The 21,343-nt window shown below is 52.7% G+C and overlaps 3 protein-coding genes across 3 annotated transcripts; 1 reads left to right on the top strand and 2 right to left on the bottom strand.

Annotated features, from left to right (window-relative positions):
- Positions 1 to 1,638: 1,638 nt before the first annotated feature.
- On the bottom strand, positions 1,639 to 3,608 carry BDP81DRAFT_376964 (homoserine O-acetyltransferase; the record flags this gene model as incomplete). Its single annotated transcript, XM_060586761.1, has 3 exons — positions 3,363 to 3,608; positions 2,774 to 3,164; positions 1,639 to 2,719 (listed from the first exon to the last, which is right to left on the bottom strand). Exons 1-3 carry the CDS (start codon positions 3,403 to 3,405, stop codon positions 1,639 to 1,641), a joined length of 1,515 nt encoding a protein of 504 aa, XP_060443674.1. The 5' UTR covers positions 3,406 to 3,608.
- A 366-nt stretch (positions 3,609 to 3,974) lies between these two features.
- BDP81DRAFT_44814 (THO complex subunit 2) lies at positions 3,975 to 11,835 on the top strand. The gene is made up of 4 exons (XM_060592257.1): positions 3,975 to 4,191; positions 4,266 to 8,890; positions 8,942 to 9,021; positions 9,076 to 11,835. The coding sequence occupies exons 2-4, from the start codon at positions 4,331 to 4,333 to the stop codon at positions 11,735 to 11,737; spliced, it is 7,302 nt and encodes a 2,433-aa protein (XP_060443673.1). The 5' UTR covers positions 3,975 to 4,191; positions 4,266 to 4,330; the 3' UTR covers positions 11,738 to 11,835.
- A 5,848-nt stretch (positions 11,836 to 17,683) lies between these two features.
- Positions 17,684 to 19,711, bottom strand: BDP81DRAFT_270504 (uncharacterized protein; the record flags this gene model as incomplete). Its single annotated transcript, XM_060582927.1, has 3 exons — positions 17,684 to 18,452; positions 18,506 to 19,237; positions 19,296 to 19,711. Coding segments are annotated over 3 exons (1,917 nt in total), but the record flags the coding sequence as incomplete, so codon positions are not given.
- Positions 19,712 to 21,343: the final 1,632 nt, after the last annotated feature.

Here is a 21,343-nt window from a genome sequence, read left to right as displayed (position 1 = left end):
AATGTCCCATTCCTTTTTGTGCGTCTCTTTCGCATAGGAATTTCCGACGTCGCATCAAACACGTTGAAAACACGTCCAGTCTCTTTCGGTCCAAATCGACGAACCAAATGCTGCACTCTGTCCCTCCATTGACCACCTCTCACCTGACTGTCACACCAAACTTCGAACAGCGGACAGACACTTACCTATAGCAACGGCCACCTGATTGATTCGCACTAACACTACCTGCCTACCAATTTCCTCCCCTAAATCCCTCTCACAAGTACTAATAGGTACGCCTCACTCACGACATTCAATTATGAAATGGCCCCCCACGGTCTCCAGATCTACCAATGCATTCGCTTGGCTCACCGAGCAGGGGATGGGCAGGGATTCCCCGAGCCAATGCCAGGGATTCCCTTTCGCACGTGGACCCTGCGACACCGAGGTGCCTCTCCTGCCGAGTCTTCTGTCCACGTCCAACTTGTTGAGACTTGAGAGAGTGTCTGAAAGAAGGGGGGGGGAAGGAGAAGGCTACATTTCACCAGCGCCGAGCGGCCAACGCGTCTTTCGGCGATATGCCGGTCAGCCTTTGGACGAAGCTGCCGCACCGCAACGTACACACTCACCTGATTTCTACTGTCTCCTGAAATGCCGCTTATCCGGACTACGGCCTACATAGTATCTGTCTTTACAGTACAACTCTTGGCACACCACCGGCAGACAGTCCTCGTCTCTTGTCCTGGCGATGCCGCGATAGAGTTTAGTTTCAGTAGCTTTATTCTATCCTTACGGCCGGCTGAAGTATCTTGTATGGACGAGTCATCTGCGTTTATTCAATATCCGTTCAACCTCCTCGTTCCGTCATTCATCCTGCAGCACTTGCGTACGGATACGCCACAAATAGGAACTCCTGCTTAGCTTTCAGCCTGCGTAGAGTTTGCTGCTGCACTCCCGTTCATGGGAACTGCTCCGGCGACGTACGGGAGGGGGGAGCGGCAATGATTGGGATTTGAGGTTTTCTTGAAGAGTAAGGCTGCGAAATCTTCCGCGAGCCTCCCCGAGAACGAGATAGGTATATATGTCGTGCGCCCGGCCAGCAGCCCGCTTAAGGAGTCTAAAGTGCCAAGCTGCGGAACCGCACCTCATTCCGTAAGGACGCACTGAGGTAAGTTGCGGATGGCTCACTCAACCATGGCTAATTGAACCAGGTGTGAGCTGTGTGGAGTACGAGGCTACCAGTGGGGCGTTCCAACCTCCGTGAGCTCGACGTTGTGCTTTGAGGTTGTCCGTGAGGACCATTGTTTCCGGTCTACCTGCAGGGACCAAATCCTTCGGAATCCAAATGCAAGCCGTACTCCCATTTGTGGCCAAGGAACATTAGGTAATGCGGCATTATCGGTAGCATGAGCCTCATTACAGTCATGTCCCACTCTGTAGTCCAGACTTCACGGTCACGTCAGCGGTACGGTCGAAGGCACTGCATGATCCAAATCCAAAAATTTCCCCATCTATTTTCCTTGATCGCTGAGTTGTTGAAAAAGACTCCAGACCTGTTGAAAACAAAAAAACCTTGAAAAGAAAATCTGTGAGAGTCCGCCCATTTTGCCTCTCTCTACCTATATCGCAACACCCATTTTTTCCCCTTCCTTGGTAGATTTACCACGCGGTAATATCCTCCACCTCAGCCTCGCCAAACGTGCTGCTCTTCGTCAACTGTCCAACCCCAACCTCCTCCACCTCCTCCCCTTGCTTCTCCATGATATCCGGCAGCGTCTGCTTCAAAAAGTCCAGCACATAGCGGTTGACCTGCTCAAACTGGAGCAAAAACGCGTCGTGACCCTCGGGGCTATCGATGCGCTCGAGCCGGGCGTTCTTGACGTGCTCGGCGATTTCTTCCTGCTCGGCGAACGTGAAGAGGCCGTCGCTCTCGATGCCCAGGACGAGCGTGGGCTGCTCGATGAGGGCGAGGGCCTCGGCGATGGTGGGCGCGCGATCACGGGAGACGTCGTGGGTGTCGAGCTTGCGAGTCATGGCGATGTAGCAGTTGCTGTCGAAGCGCTTGACGAACTTTTGGCCCTGGTAGCGGAGGTAGGATTGGGCTGAGAAGTAGGTTGAGGTGGGGAGCTTGTCGCCTCCGGTTAGGCTGTCTGTTGTTGTTGAGGTGGTTGTTGTGGTTTGAGGGCCGTGGAATTGAGGGTCCAGGGACTCGGGGACGGCTGTCTCTGCTGCCGCTGCGCCGTTGACGGACGTACCCTCTGCCGTGCCGATACCGCCTTGGCTGTTCTGTCTCGATAGACCGACGCGCTTGACGTTGTGCCCATCGTTGTGGATGTGGAAGTGCGCCTCGGACGGCGTGCTGGGTCTGGGCCGCTCGCGGATGATCTGCCGCCTCGACGGGTCCGGGATGTTACGTCCGAACCGGGACTCAAAGGAGTTACGGCTGCGGTACGTAAGGAGGGCCGACATGCGGGCGGCGCCGAGACCGGTGGAAGGCGGGTCGTCAAAGGGGTAGTAGCCATCGTCGTACTTAGGGTCGGCGTAGATGCTCTGGCGCTGGGCCTCGCCCCAGGAGATGCCCCAAGCGCTGTGTCTGCTCGAGGTGGCGATGGGGACGACGCAGCGGATGTAGTCTTTGCCGAGGTAGGCCCATTCCAGGACGAACATGCCGCCTAGTGAGCCGCCGATGACTGCGGCGATTTGCTTGACGCCGAGGTCGTCCAGCAGAAGCTTGTGAAGGCTGTGGGAATATGTGAGCCGTGAGCATCTGGAGATGGTGATAGGGGAAACTTACTTGACATCGTCACGGATTGTGGTCAAGGGGAACTCAGGTCCGTAGATGCCCTTCTCGGGATCTCCATCCTTGGCCGTAACGGGGCTTGCCGTGCCGTACGGGCTTCCCATGGCGTTCATGCATACGATGAAGAACCGTGATGTGTCGAAGGCTCTGCCAGGTCCCCCGAGAAGAGGACCCCACCAGTCGCTGACGTCTGCGCTGCCGGTCAAGGCGTGGCAGATCACCATGGCGTTGTCGCCATTAGGCGAGAGCTTGCCTCTGGTCGTGTAGGCGACGGGGACATTGTGAAGAGTGACTCCTGATTCAAGGGTGAATTCAGGGATGATGGCGAATTGTTGCTCCGGAATCAAGGTAGCAAACGGGTTCTCAGGCTGCGTTTGGGTTCTTTCTTGCGGGTATTCAGCAACCGGTCTCATAACTTTATATGAATATTCTCATGGCAACTCAGGTGGGATTACAGGGCAAGAGAACAAGCATAATGGCATGGCTGAAAGTATGAGCCACTAGGCTCATATTGAATAGATGGAACAAGTGATGAAGACGAAATGAGAGGTAATTGGCTCTCCCAGGTTGAGGATAAACTGACCGTACTTCGGCTGAGCGCCGTTCTCTGAATTTTGTGCAGCCATCCCGATCTCGGAATGAACGAGGGGCAGCGTGTACGATGCGAATAGGGGGTCTAGACGTCCTCAATTGAACGTATAAACAGGCCTTGAATAAGGTAGAACAAGGGTAATGTTGCTGGGAATGAAGTCCCTCCGCGATGGCGAGATATGCGAGATATATGAAGAATCTGGGGATTCCGCTTGCTCGATGTGACTGTATGACTGGTCAACGTTCAACGAGGGCAGCCAAAGATTTGCGCCGAAAATGGCGTAATTACTGGCAGCTTTGCCGGTATCTTAGTCGCAGCCGTTATTTCCACGACGAATCATTGGCTGCGGGGGATCGATGAGTCAGCCGAGATCCGGTCAATTGGGAGTCGGACAGCTGGCAGGTCTCCAGCACCGGTACGCTATAAACACCCCCCATGCACAGTCGCGTACCCAATCGAAACCCCCAGTTGGTGACTTCTCTATACAAAAAGCTACCCAGGTACTTTTACTCCGGTACCTTCCACCTCGCAGCCTTCTTCCGTGAGGCTGCTACCCGTTTTCAGTGAAGTGGATCTAAAGCTCGCTCGACTCTAGAGTTGCAACTGCGTCTTCACGCGAGAAATCGTTCATCGTCACCTTTCTGTCGCCAACCCCGGAAATCTCCAACTTTGGAGCGCGACTCTTTCCCGCAATCACAGCAGCTCTATTTCTTTTCGTCGAGCCGATTGCTTGACCCAACCGATTCTACCAGCTATTTTAATTTTCCTTTGTGCACGAACAAGCTACACGCGACAAGCTTCCCATCCTTTCAACCGCAAGGCATCTCTCCCCTCCCCCCGACGCGCGCGCAAATTAATCATCTGCACTTTTACTGACCCTGACAACCTCTACAGACTGGCTTCATCGAGACAGCGCGATACCCAAATGATACCTTGAAAACATCCGCGACGAGAGCACGATGCCTCCCAAGCGAAAGGCTCGTGGTGGCCCTGCAGGCGAAGGCAACAGACCCTCCCCCCATCGACCCGGAGACATGCCGCTGGGCCAGCGTGAACGAGACTTTTCAGAGGGTGGAGGCAGGGGCGGCCGCGGTGGTAGAAACACTAGAAGAAACGACCGCCGAGATTCCGCCCAGGGACAACAATCACAGCCTGGTACTCAGTCGGCAAGCGCTTCCCGCGTCACATCCCCGACTGTTCCCCGGCCGCCCTCTACGCCGTCGCAGCCGCACCATCCCGCACCGATCGCAGTCGAGCCACCCTCAGCACCAATTTCGCATCCGCCCTCCCCAGTACCGACAAGCTACTGCTATGAGCACATCACTGACGAGGCGATTGCTTCCTGGGAAAGCAGCAGCAGGCAAAAGCTAGTCGAACATGGAGTCAGCTCACGGTCGGATGTGGACATCGAGGAGCTGGCCGCCATCTACCAAGAGTTTATCCATGCCGTCATCGAGGGGCGGCTGTCGCCTGTTGACGCTGGCGCTTGCATGAAGGAGATACTCGGCTCGGAATCGCAAGAAATGATTAAGGAGTCTTTCTCGTTCGAGCCTCATACTCTCTTCCTCGACACATGGTCAATCATCTTTGACAATGACCGTGGTCTTTTCAAGCCTCACCTGCGCGACTTCATTCAAGCAACAGGCGTCTCGTCAGAGCTTGTACGCCAAACTCTAGACGCTCCGCTTCTCCAAGATCTGGGCATGATCCGCGAGACCTTCATCAAGCTTGGTATCAGGCGTGCGACGAACCTTCTGTACCGACAAGCAAACTACAACTTGCTACGCGAAGAGAGCGAAGGTTACTCCAAGCTCATGACTGAGCTCTTCACAACTAGTAGCTCAGAGCCCCCGTCAGCCGAGATGGCCCACGCAGCTTTTGAACGTCTTAAGGGCCTCATTGGAACTTTCGATCTCGATGTTGGAAGAGTTCTCGATGTTACACTCGATGTCTTCGCTGCCGTCCTCATTAAGCAGTTCCGGTTCTTCATCAAGCTTCTCAGAGTCAGCTCTTGGTGGCCTCGCAACCAGAACCCGGCCTCATCGACATACGCAGGTGGCCTTCCTCCCTGGGCTCTACCCGACTCGTCGCACTGGATGACCAGCCAAGAAGTCGAACTTGAGACTGCCGAGCTGAGGCGCCAGCGCGATGTCGAGTTCTGGGACCGCGCTCGTGAGGTTCACATCGATGCATTCTTCCAGCTTGGAGGCAGACAAGTCACAGACGAGCACCTCAAGTTGCTTGAAGAATCAGAGTCGGCATCTGAAGCCGAAGTCAACGCTGCATCCGCATGGATGAAGATGACAAAGACGCTTCCGCCCCAGGGAAACCGCACCGCTGCCCAACTGCTTGGCTTCAAGCTGAGGTTCTACGCCTCCGATGCCAGAGATCCCGACGATGTTCTGCCAGCAAATTTGCTTTACCTTGTCGCGCTCCTCGTCAAGGTTGGCTTCATGTCCTTGGTCGACATTTACCCGCACCTGTGGCCTCTTGATGAGGAAATGGACAGCATGAGAGAAAAGAAGATGAAGGAGCTAGACGAGAAGGAGAGACAAAGTCGACCTGGTGCTGCACAAAACGCCCTTCTCATGGCGGGTGCCTTGCCCGACGACAGCGCACCGCCCCCCACGACCCGCACTCGAGTCGCCGCAGGCAAAGCAGATGCCGACGCCAAGACAGACGCCACTGCGGACGAGAAGGAAAAGCTTCCAGAGCCCATGGAGCAGAAGGCAGCTTTACTGATCTGCCTTCTGACCATTGGCGCCATTCCAGAATCCCTCTTCATTCTCGGTCGTGTCCCTTGGCTGCCAGAGGCTTATCCCGAAGTTCTTGAGAGGATTCATCGTATTCTCAACCACAGCGTCGAAAAGGTGTACCAAGAAAGTCGACCAACTCCCGTCGGCTCGACCGAGCCGGCTTCGAAAGCAATTGCCGACATTGACCAAAGCGGTGTACCCAAAGGGTCCGTGAAGCTTTCCACATTGCCAGCCAAGAAGTCAATGAGATGGCCCTTCCCCGACGGATTCGACGGCAGAGATCAACACTACAGATTCTACTGGGACGAATGGGCAGACAACGTCCCAGTCTGCCAGACTGTCGAAGACATATTCACGTTATGTGACACGTTCTTGAATCTTTCGGGCGTAAGCATCGGCAAAGATCCTGCATTACTGGCAAAGTTTGTCAGCATCGGAGCGAAGAGTTTGGCAGAGGACCGCTCTCAGCACAACATGGACCGTTGGCAGGACCTCTTGCGGCGCATCCTGGTTCCTGCCCTCAGCATGACCAACGCCAATGCAGCCATTGTCAACTCCGTATGGGACCTGCTCAAGCTATACCCCGTCACCATCCGATACTCCATCTATGCTGAATGGTTTGAAGGCCAGATTTCCCGATTGCCGGCAATGAAAGCAGCCTTCACTCGCACGCGTGTGGAAACCAGAGGCGTGATGAAGCGCGTTTCTCTCACGAATCTGAGCGAGATGGCCAAGTCGCTAGCCAAGACCAGCTACTCGTCGCCAGGTATTGTCTTCAAGGAGGCTCTCGGCCAGATCGAGGCCTACGCAAATCTCATCGAAGCCTTTGTTGAGTGCGCCAAGTACTTCACTGATTTGGCCTACGATGTCCTGATCTGGTCTCTCGTGAGCTCCATGGGTGGAAAGCGAAGTCGCACGCAGGAATCATCCATCCTCCTGACCAGCAAGTGGCTTCAGGCACTTTCCAAATTCGCCGGCAAGGTCTTCAAGCGCTACTCCATCCTAGACTCGACTCCGATTCTCCAGTATGTGAACGACCAACTCTTCCAGGGCAACTCGACCGACTTGATTATTCTCAAAGAGCTCGTGTCGTCAATGGGAGGTGTTGTGCAAGTTCTTGACTTTACCGACGACCAAATTTTGGCCATGTCTGGAGGAGAGGTGCTGCGACGCCAAACGCTGCTCAGTCTTCAAGACAAGCGGTTTGAGTCGACTCGCAGCGCCAAGCGTCTCATGCAGTCCCTTGTCGACTCGAAACTCGCTGGACGCCTGCTCATCAATGTTGCTCAATACCGACAAGCCGCCATCTACAAGCTTCCCGACGATGAAGCGCACATCAAGTACATTGGTTCGGTTATTGATGACAGTCATCAGATCCTGGTTCAATATCTCGATCTTCTACGGACCAATCTCGAACCCCACGAGTTTGATGCGTTGGTACCTGCTATCACCATGCTCATGGACGAGTTTGGACTTGACGCAAGCTTGGCGTTCCTGATCGGTCGTGAGGGTGTTGCTTACAACATGTTCGCCAAAAAGCAAGATTCCGCAACCACTACCGACTCCGACGGCGACTTGTCAATGATTCAAGACGCACCCGAAGCAAAAGAAGCCGCGGAAGAGTCGACTGAGTCGGAGGACAAGAAGCTGACACCGCAAGAGGTTCGGGAGAGAGCAAAGAAGGACGCCGGACGCCAGATTCACGAGGCGCTCGACCCCATCGTTACGTCAATGAAGTCTATAACACCAGATTCTTCATGGACTAAGCTCAGTCCGGAGTTCTATGTTCTCTTCTGGGCTCTACAGCTCGGTGACATCGAGGTCCCAGCCGCGAGCTACAACAACGCTCATAAGAGACTGTCGAACCTGAAGAAAGAGCTCGACAGAGATCGCTCCGACATGAGTCGCAGCGGCATTAACAAGAAGGAAGCCAAAAAGGCCGAGCTCCTGAAGATCAGCAACGAACTGCCCAAAGAAGCGGATCACCAGATGAAGCGAGCAAGAGTCGTCCGAGACTACATGACGGACCGCATGGAAACTTGGTTCACAGGTTCAGCCGCGAAGTTGAACGGTGTCTCGGATGCTGTCCTCGAGCAATGCTTGCTTCCTCGGCTAGTGCTCTCGGCTAGTGACGCTGAGTACTGTTACGTGTTCATCAAGAAGCTCCACATGTTCGGCGCACCCAACTTCCGTCTAAAGGCATTGTATGATAGGCTCTTCAGCGTCAACCGACTGCGGGCTATGATCTTCACATGCACAGTCCGCGAGGCAGAGCATTTGGGCAGGTTTCTCAACTGCGTCCTCAAAGACCTGTCCAGATGGCATCGCGACACGAATGCTTACGACAGAGAAGCGGTCGGCAAGCGCAGCTTCTTCCACGGATTCGCTACCGAATTCGATGACAAGGGACAGCCATCATCTTATTATGATCATGCGCAATTCCGCGACATCTTGTACGGGTGGCATAGCAAGCTCAACTTGGCGTTGAAGTCCTGCCTTGCCGGCATGGAGTGGATGCACATCCGTAACGCCATGACAATCCTGAAGGCGGTTCTCGACCACTTCCCAGCTATCACTTTCATGGGCACACAATTCATCGATCAACTCAAGACGATTACAGACCGCGAGGCAGCTTCCAAGACCGCATCTGCTGGGGAGGAGGGACATCGCGTGGATCTTTCAGTCGCTGCGCAGGGTGCCCTGTCAGAACTGCAGAGGAGGAAAGACAAGTGGATTATCCCCGCCGGTTTCCGCCCAAATATGGTAAGAGAACCAGACAACCAAAGATTCGGGATCATACTAACCCGTGTAAAGAATGGTGGTAAGGCCAAGGACGAGTCGACAACTACCAATTTGCGCCCGACCGCGACTGAATTCCAGCCCAGATCAGCCAGGTTTGTTGCTTTGAGGACGCGCCCTCTCAAGCTTCAACTAACATCAATTTGCAGGACCGCGGCAGAGCAGGAAGATGGCGAAGTCAAGGATGGCGAAACCAAGGACAGCAAAGATGCTGGGTCCCGATCAGCAGCACCCTCGGCGCCAGCCACGCTTACCCAAAAGGATGCCAACTTGCCTCCCAAGCCATCCTCCTCCCAGCCGGACACAGCGAAGGGAGGCTTCCCGCGTGGCGACCTCGGTTCCACTACCTCAAGCAAGCCGCCTACGCCAAAGCCAGCGAATGCAACACCCTTGCCGAATAATGCGAACCACCGGGATGTGCCCAGATCAACTCCTACACCTACAGGACCAGACAGAAGTGCGCACAATCTGCCCAAGCGACCAGACGTCCCTATCCCCGGCCATTATGGTCGTACTCATTTCACTCCTGACGCTTTGCCAGACCGGGTCCGAGAACAGAGAGATCCGCGGGAGCCTCGCGGTCCCAGGGACACAAGAGAGACTCGAGATACCAGAGATCACAGAGACCCCCGCGAGCTCTCAAGAGAACCAAGATTCGCTGAGCCATCACGTCCCGACCGCAGTCGAGACTTTTCTGGACAAGATCGAAGAGGACCAGATGCTCCCCCTAGAGAATCTGGTCGCCTGTCCGAGAAAGATTGGCCTTCGAGGCCGGACTCGCTGCCCCCTCGTCGCGATCACGGGCCCCATGAGCGGGAAGGTCGTCCTTCTCGGGAAAGAGTGCCCCCAACAAATGGACGCGTTTCTGAATCAGGGAGACTGTCGAGAGAACCTGCTGTCGCCACCCCGCCATCACAACCCACTGAGAAGCCAGCCGAGGATCCCCCTGTCAACCCTGCCCGGTTGGCCTTGATCCAAGGAGACCAACCTGGTAGGTCCAACCGCTCCGACCGAACCCCTCGATCATCAGAGACAGACCGGCGAAGCGGCCGGGGACCACGCCCTCAGGAGACCCAAGGTCACGAGCAGCGGACTCCTGACCAGCGTGCTCCGGAACCAGACCGTGCCGAAATGATCAACCCTGAACGTGCTGCTCTCATCGGCGAGCCACGAACTGAAGTGCCAGCCAGGCCGGCACGAGATGAGGTTAGAGATCGAAATGCTCCACGAGGTCATTCACCTAGGAGAAGCGGACGTTTCAATCCAGAAGCACCAGCAGATCCAGCGAGGGATGACAGACATGGTCGCTCCCATCACTCGGACCACCGATCCTCTGGAAGAGAGACGCATGCAGAGCCTCCCGCCTACAACCCCAGGACAGAACGCATTGGCGATAGAGATGGTGACCGTTCCGGCCAAGACAAGAGCAGAGAGGCATTTATGGGTCCTTCCCGGAACTCGGAACCTGACCACGGCCGCACTGCTCATCAGGATCAAAACTACGGTCGGCTGAACCACCCAATCCAGTCGGTAGTTGCCCCTAATGAGGTTCCACTGGGTCCCCGGGGTCGCGGCCGAGCGTCTGCCCGAGGTGGATCCGCGGGCACCCCTAACTCGCGATCCGATGGCCGCTTCCCGAATGCAGACAGCCCGGCGGCACCTGAAGAAAGGCATCCACCCACTGGTCCAGCCGCCTCAGGCAGGGGACGTCGGAATCAGTACGAGTCTAATGCGCCCGTCAACTCTCCGTCTGCTATGACGCCGACTCCAGCAGCACACCCCGATCGCTCACGTGCTATCAATTCGGGTCCAGCAGGCTCACCCACTCCAGCCTCGGGAGGGCCTACCTTGGCTCCTGGTATTCACCCTGATCGACTGGCACAAATTGCTCCACCTCCGCCTCCGCCTCCTGGGCAGCCACCAAGCCACGGTCACTCTCGACCGCCTGTGGCCCCTATCAACACACCAGACCGCCCATCCGGAGGTCAAGGCGGTAACATCAGAACACCGACGGGCAGTTTCCCAACGCCTACCGACGGGGTGCCGTCTGGACCATCATCGAATGATCGAGGTCGCAGCGGTGGCAGTCGTAGACAGCTTGCGGGTATCAACAGCACGTTGCAGCAAGCACAAGCCAATATGCCAGAAACCAACAGAGGCACTAGTATACGCGGGCGTGGGGTTGCCAGAGGTAGTATCGCTGGCTCCGATGCTCAAGTTCTGACAGGTGCATCACCGGTGTCTACGCCAGTCCAAGAACGTCCTGTTGGACAAGAAAGGGCACAGACAAACGGCGAGGATCATCAACAAACCGAGCATGACCGTGGCCGCCGCGAGCATCGTTCAGAGCGTGGCCGACATTCGAGACGAAGCAGTCGTGAACGAGAGCGCAGTCCTGGTCGAGAAAGGGATGGTAAGGAGCCCCGTGAACACAGGGAGAGAAGGTCTGGGGCTCAAAATCAGTCATCCACTGGTCGAGAGGAACGTGAACCCCGACGCTCTGGTCGAGAGCCATCCGGCAGCACTAGGGAGTCGCATGCGAATCCTGCCCACGGCAGTAGCCGGGAGAACACGGGGAGCAGTCGCGAAACTCGCCACCGTAACGATCGTGGAGATGGCGGACGTGGAGACGTAGCTACGGGAACAAGGAATGAAGAATGGGCAGGGAATCAGCGAGGCGCGCCTAGAGGAGGACCTCGCGAGGGAGGTCTAAGACCGAACGACGACCGACGCGAAGATCGGGGCCGAAAGCGTCGAAGCGAAGACGCAGCAGGCTTCCCAAGCGAACGAGAAAAGAGGCAAAGACGCTAGGAGCGGCAGCCGATCTTCTGAAGGAATGAAGGCACGCGAAGTCAACTCGAGGGGATGAGCGACTAGAGAAAGTCATGTTGTACGGAAGATGCCATGGGTCTACACACGACACTTCGCATAGAATGGACGAGAGAAGAACCGCATCCCCCGACGAAAGAAGAAACATTCATTACCACTATTTTACAATTGCTTCTATTATTTACAAGTACTGCATTGGAGGGTTTCGGTTGCACGACCGCAGTGGTCCAAAGGAAGGGAGACCAAAGTCAATATCAGATACACACACAAAACAATCCACTCTGTATCAAAACCAAACACACAACATCGTTCAGAACAAAGGAACACCATTGGCATTGTACAAAGGCGAAATACCGGATGGCTACGTCAGCCTCGGATGAGCCTGCCGCGGCGGCACTTTAGACATGATCGCGGCACACAGCCAGCACACATTATGATTATACCTTCGACACCGAAGCATCTGCTTTTCTATGATACCCCTCAACGTCTCTATTTTCTATAAGCTACAGGGCCCCTAAGTAGACGAAGGGGGGCCCGACGCCGGCAACAGACGGCAGACCGTAGAATTCCCATCGCGTACGCGAACGTACGCGATGAGACAAGTGTACATCAGCCATTCGGACATTGGTGAAGCAAAGGGTACGAAAAAGGGTATGGGGAATGGGAGGGAAAATATTTCATGGCTGTATGGGTTGTAATATCAGAGTGGGCAGTAGCTTTTTCCAGGTCTCATCGGCGTTCACGGTGATAGGAAGTAGACTTGCCCCAATCCGATTGTCTTATTCGGAATGAACTTGACTTGTCACTGTGATTGATGTCTGTTGCCTACGCGGGAGGGGGGTGCGAATGGCAGAGCCTAGGTACACATGACTGCTGTTCAGGTGAAGGGGGGTGGGTTGTTTAGTTAATTCCCCTAAAGGGTCAGTCGGCTGGTTGGGTTGGGAGCGGTTCCTACGTCTGCACAAGAGACCAGTTAATTCGACTGTGCAGTCTGGATATTGACTGTGTGCCACTGCCACTAGCATTCGTATCAAGGGATTGCGAGAATGGTCAAGCCTATTTTAGTCTCGATATTCCTCCTTCGCTCTTGTTCGCAATTTTATAAGTCCTTCAGGAGTATTGTGACGTGATGGTGGTGGTGGTGGCGGTAGACCAATAGTGGTAGTAGGCCTGGCTGGCAGTGGCACACAGTCAATATAGCCAGACTGCACAATCAAAATAACCGGATTCACGCGAAAGGGCCTTTTCTCCCCTCTTTAATTTTAAGAAACAGTTTGAGGGATCAACTAGCCCTTAAATCCTCTGCTAGAACAGCTCCTCTATTCTGGGAAGGCTGCTCTGCTGGCATGGTAGGCCAAGATATAAGAGGAAGGGGTGCACTTGCTATTAAGTCAATATAAACAATACACTATGTACCTTTGTCGCAGCGCCACACGTGGCGCTGCCGATTATTACAGTATAACACTGCCTTTTATAAGCCGATTACCTATTTTATAGTTATAGTTATTGGAAAGTATAACGTGGTTGATAAGCGAGTGGATCAGACAAGCGAGTGGATCAGCCGACCGCGACCAACATATCTTCCACCCTTCATAGGCGTTACGCCACAACCAAGCATGTCATCACAAAGTAATGAAGGCCAGCTAACCTTAGCGGTTCAGGCTATCAAAACGACACCAAATCTTAGTATCCGAGCGGCATCCCGGATCTACTCAGTACCCTTCTCAACCTTACGCCATCGTCTAAGGGGAAAGTTATCACGACGCGACACTATGCCTAGATCGCGGAATTTGACTACGCTTGAAGAAGAGAAGCTAGTTGAGTATATTCTCGACCTAGATTCCCGATCATTCCCTCCCCGCATTAGAGGTGTGGAAGAAATGGCTAATCGACTGCTCGCCGACCGCAACGCGCCCCCAGTTGGGAAGCGCTGGGCTTCGAACTTCGTCAAGCGACAACCACAGCTCCAGACGCGCTTTTTTCGCAAGTACGACTACAAGAGGGCCCAATGCGAAGATCCAAACGCCATAAACGCGTGGTTTCGCCTTGTGGCGAACACAATCGCGAAATATGGTATTGTGGACTCTGATATCTATAACTTTGATGAGACTGGGTTTATGATGGGCCAGATTGCATCTGGGATGGTCGCCACGAGCGCCGAAAGGCGTTCAAACACGCAAATGATGCAGCCTGGTGACCGTGAATGGGTTACAGTCATTCAGGCCATTAGTTCGTCGGGCTACAGCGTCCCGCCGTATATCATCGTTGCAGGCCAATATCACCTCTCCACCTGGTACACGGAAACCAATCTCCCACGCGACTGGGTCATTGCAACGTCTGACAACGGATGGACAACAAACGAAAGAGGCCTAGATTGGCTCCAGCACTTTGATCGGCATACAAAACTGCGTGCAACTGGCAGTTATCGCCTCCTCGTCGTCGATGGGCATGAAAGTCACCACGCTGCCGACTTCGAGATATATTGCAAGGAAAACAATATCGTCACACTCTGTATGCCGGCCCATTCGTCTCATCTGCTTCAGCCCTTAGACGTTGGGTGCTTTGGGCCACTAAAGACGGCTTATGGTCGACAAATTGAGGATAAGATGCGCCGGGGTAATACGCATATTACAAAGGAAGACTTCTTCCCTGCGTTTCGCGAGGCTTTTGCCCAAGCTATTACGGAAAAGAACATTCAGGGAGGTTTCAGAGGGGCTGGGCTTGTCCCTTTGAGTGCCGAAAGTGTGCTTTCAAAGCTTGATATCAGGTTACACACTCCAACACCTCCAGGATCCCTCCCAACAACACCCCCTGCGTGGACTTCTCAGACGCCAAACAACCCAACAGAAGCATCTTCTCAGTCTGAACTCATCAAAAGGAGGATCTCCCGCCATCAGAATAGCTCACCAACTTCAATTATTGAAGCTGTTGAGCATCTATCAAAGGGGGCGCGTGGATTTATGCACCAGATTGCGTTATTAAGGTCTGAGAACAAAATCCTTCGTGAGGAAAACAACCTACTAAGCCGGCGCCGGAGGGCTAAGAAAACACGTCTCAGACAAGGAGGAAGTCTTACTATAGCTGAGGCTGAGGACCTTCAGTCGCAGAGAGAAGCAACAGCTCAGATCGAGGAGGAAACACGCCGGAGTAGTGGTCGCCGACCGAGGACCGAGACGGGCCAACGGCGATGTGGCGTCTGTGGGAACACTGGTCATAATGCACGAACATGTCAATTTGCTGAAGAAATGTCTGAAGAAGAGGATCTTAAATAGTTTCAATTGAATTACTTTTCTTAGTGCTGCGTATCGGTCGCAAATGTGCTGTGGTCGCGGTCGGTTGATCCACTCGCTTATCAACCACGTTAGTTAACGTTAGTATATTAAGTCAAACCCCCCACTTCCTGGCACCCCCCCTGTTTCTGGCACCACAAAAACGATGGGATCACAACCCGACCTCCTCATTACTATTAACTATTGATCCTCAACCACACCCACTACAATACAGCTGCCAGCCTCACTAGGGCATTCAGAGTCGCTGGATTCAGCCGTGATAACCTCCTTTTCACCCGCTTCGATTTGAGCCCGATGGATATCCCTGATGTTCGCGAACTTCGTGTTGGGATCGATTTGAACAGTCTTCCTCTTCCTCACTGCAGCGTTGGTAACTTGAGCCCTCAGGTGAGCTAGTTGCTGCTGGGCAGCTGCCAGTTGCCAGGCCTGCTCTGTGAAGCCTTTTTTCACCTTCCTGAATAGCAGCCGTTGAGTGCTGGTATCATTGTCGAGTTGGGTGTATAAGTGCAGTTGACCGCTGAGCTCTGCCAGCTTCCTGGGTGTCGACCAGACCACTGCAGAGGAGGCAGAATCCCATGGCTCAACAGGGGTAGTTTGTTGACCATTATGGCATCGCTTTCTGCCCTGACTAGTTGGTTTGGGTGTGGTGGGCTTAGCAGGAGGCTCAGGTAGTACCATAGGGTTCATCAGGGGCTTAACCATCGCCACAGGGTGTAGACCAGTCCACTTCCAACCACTTCTGATGTTCGAGACTGATAGACCAGCAAGTCGAGCCTTCTGGTAACAGTCCAGGAAGTTCCTTTTACCTATAATGGTAGAGTCGTTCCATTGAGACAAGTAACCGAGCTCCTTCCGATAGGCTGACTTAACAGGGCTGAAGACAGACTGGTCAAGAGGCTGGAGGACATGAGAGGAGTGTGGTGGTAAGAACAGTAAATGGATATTGTTAATATAGCAATTCCACATGAAGTCTGTCGTCGTATGACTCCCATGCCCATCCACAATCAGCAGTCGAGCCTCCCCCTCAGCCTCAGGCATAGTCTGTGGGATGAACACCTTCTCTAACCATTCAATGGCAGTTAAGTCTGTAGTCCAGCCATTATCTGTTGCTGTGAACTCCCACCCATCGTATGGAACGAGATGTAATGGAAACCACTGCTGTTGGACTGTCTTCCCCTTGAAAATGATAAGAGGACGAAGTGCCCTACCCAAGGCTGAGATACACTCAATGATAGAGACCCATGCCCTCGACCCAGGTTGTTTCTTGCGAACAGACGTCGTCTCAGCCATACCCAGCACTAACCCATTAGCTCCCTGACCCTCGAGGATGCCAGTCTCATCCATATTATATCTGTTGGCTGGTTTGATGTCCTTGATCTCAGGGATAGCGAGGAACTTAAACCAGTTCCTAATGACCTCAGTAGATGCCCCATTAACGCGTCTAGAATCGATAGAACGACTTCTCTGAACCTTAATGATAGGGTTCCTTCTCACAAAGGCATATATCCAGCCTTTTCCCAGTGGTTTGGTATCCCCAGCAGCAGCCAGAACTCGCTCTGCGAATTCCTTCACCTGTTGGTGCGTTGGTGCGAGGCCCAGCGAAGCCTGAATGCGAACCCATTGTGCCAGCTTACTCTCCTGGTCAGGAGACAGCCTCTGCCAGTCAGCAAAAGCCACTTTCCTAGTCTGACCACCTTGGAGACGTAGTTGGAGGGTTGATCGTGGTATCCCATACTCCAATGAGGCTCTCTTTTGACTCTTGCCGTTTGAGATGTCCTCGAGAGCCTGACGAAGCTGATCTTCGGTATATTGAGGCATTAGATATAGAAGAAGGTATGTGCAAAAGATGAGCCCATCTGGACGCGAATTGAAAATGTTGTGATAAAAGGAGGTTGGGGGTGGGCATTGGGTTGTGGTGGATTTTCGCGTTTTTGTGGGTGCCAGAAACAGGGGGGTGCCAGGAAGTGGGGGGTTTGACTTATCGTGTAAGTATAAGTCGCAGGCTATGGAAAATGGATTTACTTATTACGTAGGTTAGCTAGTTATAGTTAATATGCTTAATTAATAGATTTAGATTTATAATCTTATTATAAAGAAGTCGGTAACTATAAGTAAAGGGTCCTTTATCAGTTATTAGGCGCTCGAGGCGTCTGACTAGTCGACTATCGAAGGCATTATTAACGTAATAGACGCCTCCTCTTATAAGATTCGAGAGGTCAAGGGAGCACGATTCCTCTATCCCGTTTAGTATTAGAGGGTCGTCTCTTTTACTTTTGCAAGATACCTTACTGATCTACAATAGTGGAATTTAACCACTGATCAGTATTAGTATCCCTATCACAGGGAAGTTAGTTCGAAACGTAGGGTCCTGGGGGTAACGAAGTATCAATATCTCTATATCGATTAATTCTGCGTAAGGAGTAGAAGGGAGATTCCAACCGGAGGTTGGGTGGACCGTCGAGGTGTAATTGTACCCTCTCGAGGTGGCTCCTGCTCTACCCTTACTCACGGTCGAATTGGGCTTCCAATCCGACAGTATTAGCTCCTTGATCAGACTCAATCTCAAGGCTTTGCGTGTTTCAACCAATATTTGCCCCAATCGCGCGAATCACTCTTCCCTTTCTTATTGGTATTTTTGCCCCTCAATCGGGACCTCGATCTCTCCGCTTGAGAAAGAGCAATGTGACAACTCAGCATCAGGCTTAGATACTACACCCCAGCGCAGTGCCTTTGTCCACATCTCTAGGTCTTCACTTGTTGCTGGGTGGCAGGCCGCGGAGATTGCAGCACTGCAACTGCCTGCCACCGGGATTCCCCCGTAACGCAAACGACGAAACCCCGACGCAAGAAGAAACGCGACCATGATCGTACCTGCCACAATCACACATATGATGCCAATCGGTGACCACCCACAGGACATGACGTTATCATACTCTCTAGTGGAATGCTCCTTTAGATACCAACCCTCAATATTGACGAGGAAGATGCTCTGCGAAATAAGCCAGTGCATTCCACCAGAAAATACGGTCAGCGGGAGAGAGTATCGGTAAGGGAGTTGAAGGAAATATGTTTGCCGCTGGTCACCTTGTGGGCGGGAAGAAACCCTTAGACCTTTCAGTTCTTTTCCATTTCCAATCCGATCCCACTCAGTGACAAGAGACAAACTTGTGAATAAGGCGTTATAGCTGAAATAGATCATTGACATGATGACTTGCGGGGTATTGGCAAGTAAGGCGTTAAGGATAAGGGTGCCAGAATCGTAGCTTAGCGTGCCAATGTCCAAAACAGTGTCGCTGTGTGCTTTCCCGAGTCCATATTTTGTGATGTCTGAGTCGCCGACCTGATATCTGTTGGCGCGCAATCCCACCGCTAGCAGCAATGTGCAAACAAGAATGGCTAAGGAACATCTATTGTCATTAGCAACATATAGGTAGAGGCATACTATGAGTGAAAGACTTACATAGCTATCGTGGTCGTCCATCGCAGACGGCTTCCCGCAGCGAATTTACGCCGTCGTATGAAGCGAAACTCTTGTGAACCGAAATCCCATCCCAACTTCCTTACACTTGACTTCGATGCAAGAGCCATGGCTTTCGTATACTCATCTTCATTCCTCAGGAAAGACGCCAAAGCATCGCCTATTGTTAAGATCGGCCTTTCCATGTTTCCGTACGCCACAAAAAGCATCAAGATGCCCTTGACTAAATTGAGGGTAGTCACAGTCCAGCAAAGTCCGCTGCTGAAAAGCAGCTTGCATTGCTCCTCTCTTCTCTGACTATAGCAGCCTTTTACTTCGTCATTATATCCTATAGTCCAGGTGGCATTGCTCTTGATGTCTGTGAGTCTCTCGTCGCAAGAAGGTTTTCTATCGTAGTAGTATGCGCAAATCCAGTTAAATGGAAACTGCAACACACCACCATACTCGGATACTGGTACTACAGCAGAGAATGTCGTTCCGTTATCTACCACGACGACCAGATCACCTCGCGAAGACTGAAACGCGGTTCCGTACGCATCCAGACATTTTTGGTTGTCGAGATAATCATATTGCGTAGTGTTCGAATCTGGGAGTAGCTTTGCTAGCTCGACCGGTAGTCCTTGAGAAATATCGCCTCGATCGAAGTTGTTGACGCCAGTCTTGTAAAGTTTGTATATGCTTGAGGAAGTAGAGGTAAACACAATCGAATTGAAGCTATAGAATAGTTAGCCATTAATCAAAATACAACTTCAAGATTCTCAAGGTACTGTACAGTAGATGTAGTGGAAAGGAAGACACTGCTAAGAGACTCCAGACGATCTTTCTTTGCAAAGCAATGCTCCAAAAGTTCCTAATACTTGGGATACCGATATCGAGCCAATTATTTTTGGCATGTGCGCTTTCGATCTCATCCCGTGTCGGGGCAATCAAGCATTGCATACAGTAGTTGCTTCCTGTTAGTAGGACCGTGCTGATGATGTTGATTACGACGTGAGCGCCTGTATTCCAACTTTTGATTCTCTGGCAGTTGCCGCTTGTTATAACTCCTATTCCAGGACGTTTGATATCGTTCGACCCGTCGCTTTGGCGTGTCATGGCCCAGATGATGAAGGATAGATTGACGATGAACGTGACAAGTGCGGCGGCGGCGAAGACAAGAGCACTTCTTCTCCAGCGGCTTCGAGGAATAATTCCTTTCCCCCTGATGGAGAAGTGCATGGTTGCCAATCTTGAAACTTCAACGGAGTTGCGATACGTTGGTGGTGTGGATGGAAGAGAATGGTTTTCGCGAAGAGATGATTTGGAAAGTCAGATACCGTTCGACTACCATTGTGTGAGGGAGCCACGGAAATTAATATCTTCGTTTTCTCGGGGCGGCCTCCCTGTTTCTGAGAATCAGGCTGCGATATCCCTTTTGCGCTACGTAGCCCGTTGCCACCACACTCACAGCATTTCAGTTCGAAAGTCCCCGGGTACGTAAACGTTACCAAGTCAGAACCGGAAGCGCGAGGTAGCATCTGCCCTGAGACGGCCAATTGAAAATCATCTATTCAAATAAGCAAGCCTACATGTATGCCTGGACTCTTGTTTACCATCACGTTCTGCCGCTCATTCGGGCATCCCAAATTGCTAGCCCCCAATGATCAGAAAGTCTGCCCCTTGCACGTTGCAGACCGAACTAGCCTTGCCCAAGGGGCCAAGGATCAAGCAGATGCATATCACGACGCGTACAACACCAAGCTTGATCATGCCCGAAGCCTTCTTTAAAGTAACCTTTGGGACTTCTCCGTTCGCGGTCTTCGATCAAGCTGTGACGTTGCGTCCGGATTGACGCCATCGACTTGCGGCCGCCTGCAGCAAAGGCTCAAAGCAGGTAGCTAACTGACAGAATTCGGAATTGTACCGTTGCGCCATATACAAAAGAGAGATCCCTCTACTGCATTTAGGTAGTTGTGGGTACATATAGTTTCCGTCACTAACCATTTCGCCGGCGACAGCTGATACACGTTGTTACGGGCTGGACCCGAGTAGTGGACCCGGGCCAGCGCCCGGATATTTTGCCACGATTGACCGCGCGGGCTCTATTACGCCTACGCTCCACCTCTGCGGAAGCTCCGCTTGTAAATCTCTTCTCGTCAGCTTAGATTTTATATACAGAAATCACCCCTACGTGACCACACGAGGGCTGGGCTCTTAACACACGCAAGGTAGTTCTCGGCAAAGCGGGCGCCAAGACGGGTGGCAAGCTGTTGACGGGAGGCGAGGCAGGCAGGCTGGTCGAAATGAACGGCTTCTGGCCAAGAATACATTTCTTGTCGTTGCACAAAACCACGTAGGAAGACGCAGCTGACGTGAGAAGCCACCACCTCCTAGTCCAAATTTCTTATTCACCATTCCAGATAAAGCAGAGGGAGCCGGCAGGATTGACGCCCTTTTCTGTCGAGATTATCAAGATAGGTCCGATTACAGCCCGCTGGATTCTGAGGGGGCGGAGACGGCGGACGGAGCGGAGGGGGAGGGAGACTTGGCAGCTGAAATGTATCAAAATTGCGTGGACTGCATGAGTGAGACTTGGCATCGTCGCATACTGAGACGAGAGAGACAACTCAGATATTTCCGTCTTACTTACCTACTCTGGATTAGCCTGGGTACGAATCCAACTCTGCTGCAGCACGCAAGACTCTTTAATCAGTAGGTAAACGTGTTTGAAAGGGTTCAATCTTTCTCTCTTGCCAATGCTACAGCATAGGCAGACTTTGAAATCGTCAGTCACATTTTCTTACTCGAATACTTGTGCTACGAGCAAATAAACGCGGAAAT

The sequence above is a fragment of the Colletotrichum phormii genome, assembly GCF_030913505.1.
Source record: "Colletotrichum phormii strain CBS 102054 chromosome Unknown BDP81scaffold_13, whole genome shotgun sequence".
NCBI lineage: Eukaryota > Fungi > Ascomycota > Sordariomycetes > Glomerellales > Glomerellaceae > Colletotrichum > Colletotrichum phormii.
The sequence above is the reverse complement of the archived record's forward strand: the minus strand, read 5'-3'. Positions and strand labels throughout refer to the sequence as shown.

What these genes read in the sequence shown, in the direction of transcription:
- BDP81DRAFT_44814 (XM_060592257.1), top strand. Translation starts at nt 4,331, where the DNA reads ATGCCTCCCAAGCGAAAGGCTCGTGGTGGCCCTGCAGGCGAAGGCAAC. An exon ending in CCGGTTTCCGCCCAAATATG is followed by an intron (nt 8,891 to 8,941) that starts GTAAGAGAACCA and finishes ACCCGTGTAAAG; the next exon opens with AATGGTGGTAAGGCCAAGGA. An exon ending in TTCCAGCCCAGATCAGCCAG is followed by an intron (nt 9,022 to 9,075) that starts GTTTGTTGCTTT and finishes ATCAATTTGCAG; the next exon opens with GACCGCGGCAGAGCAGGAAG.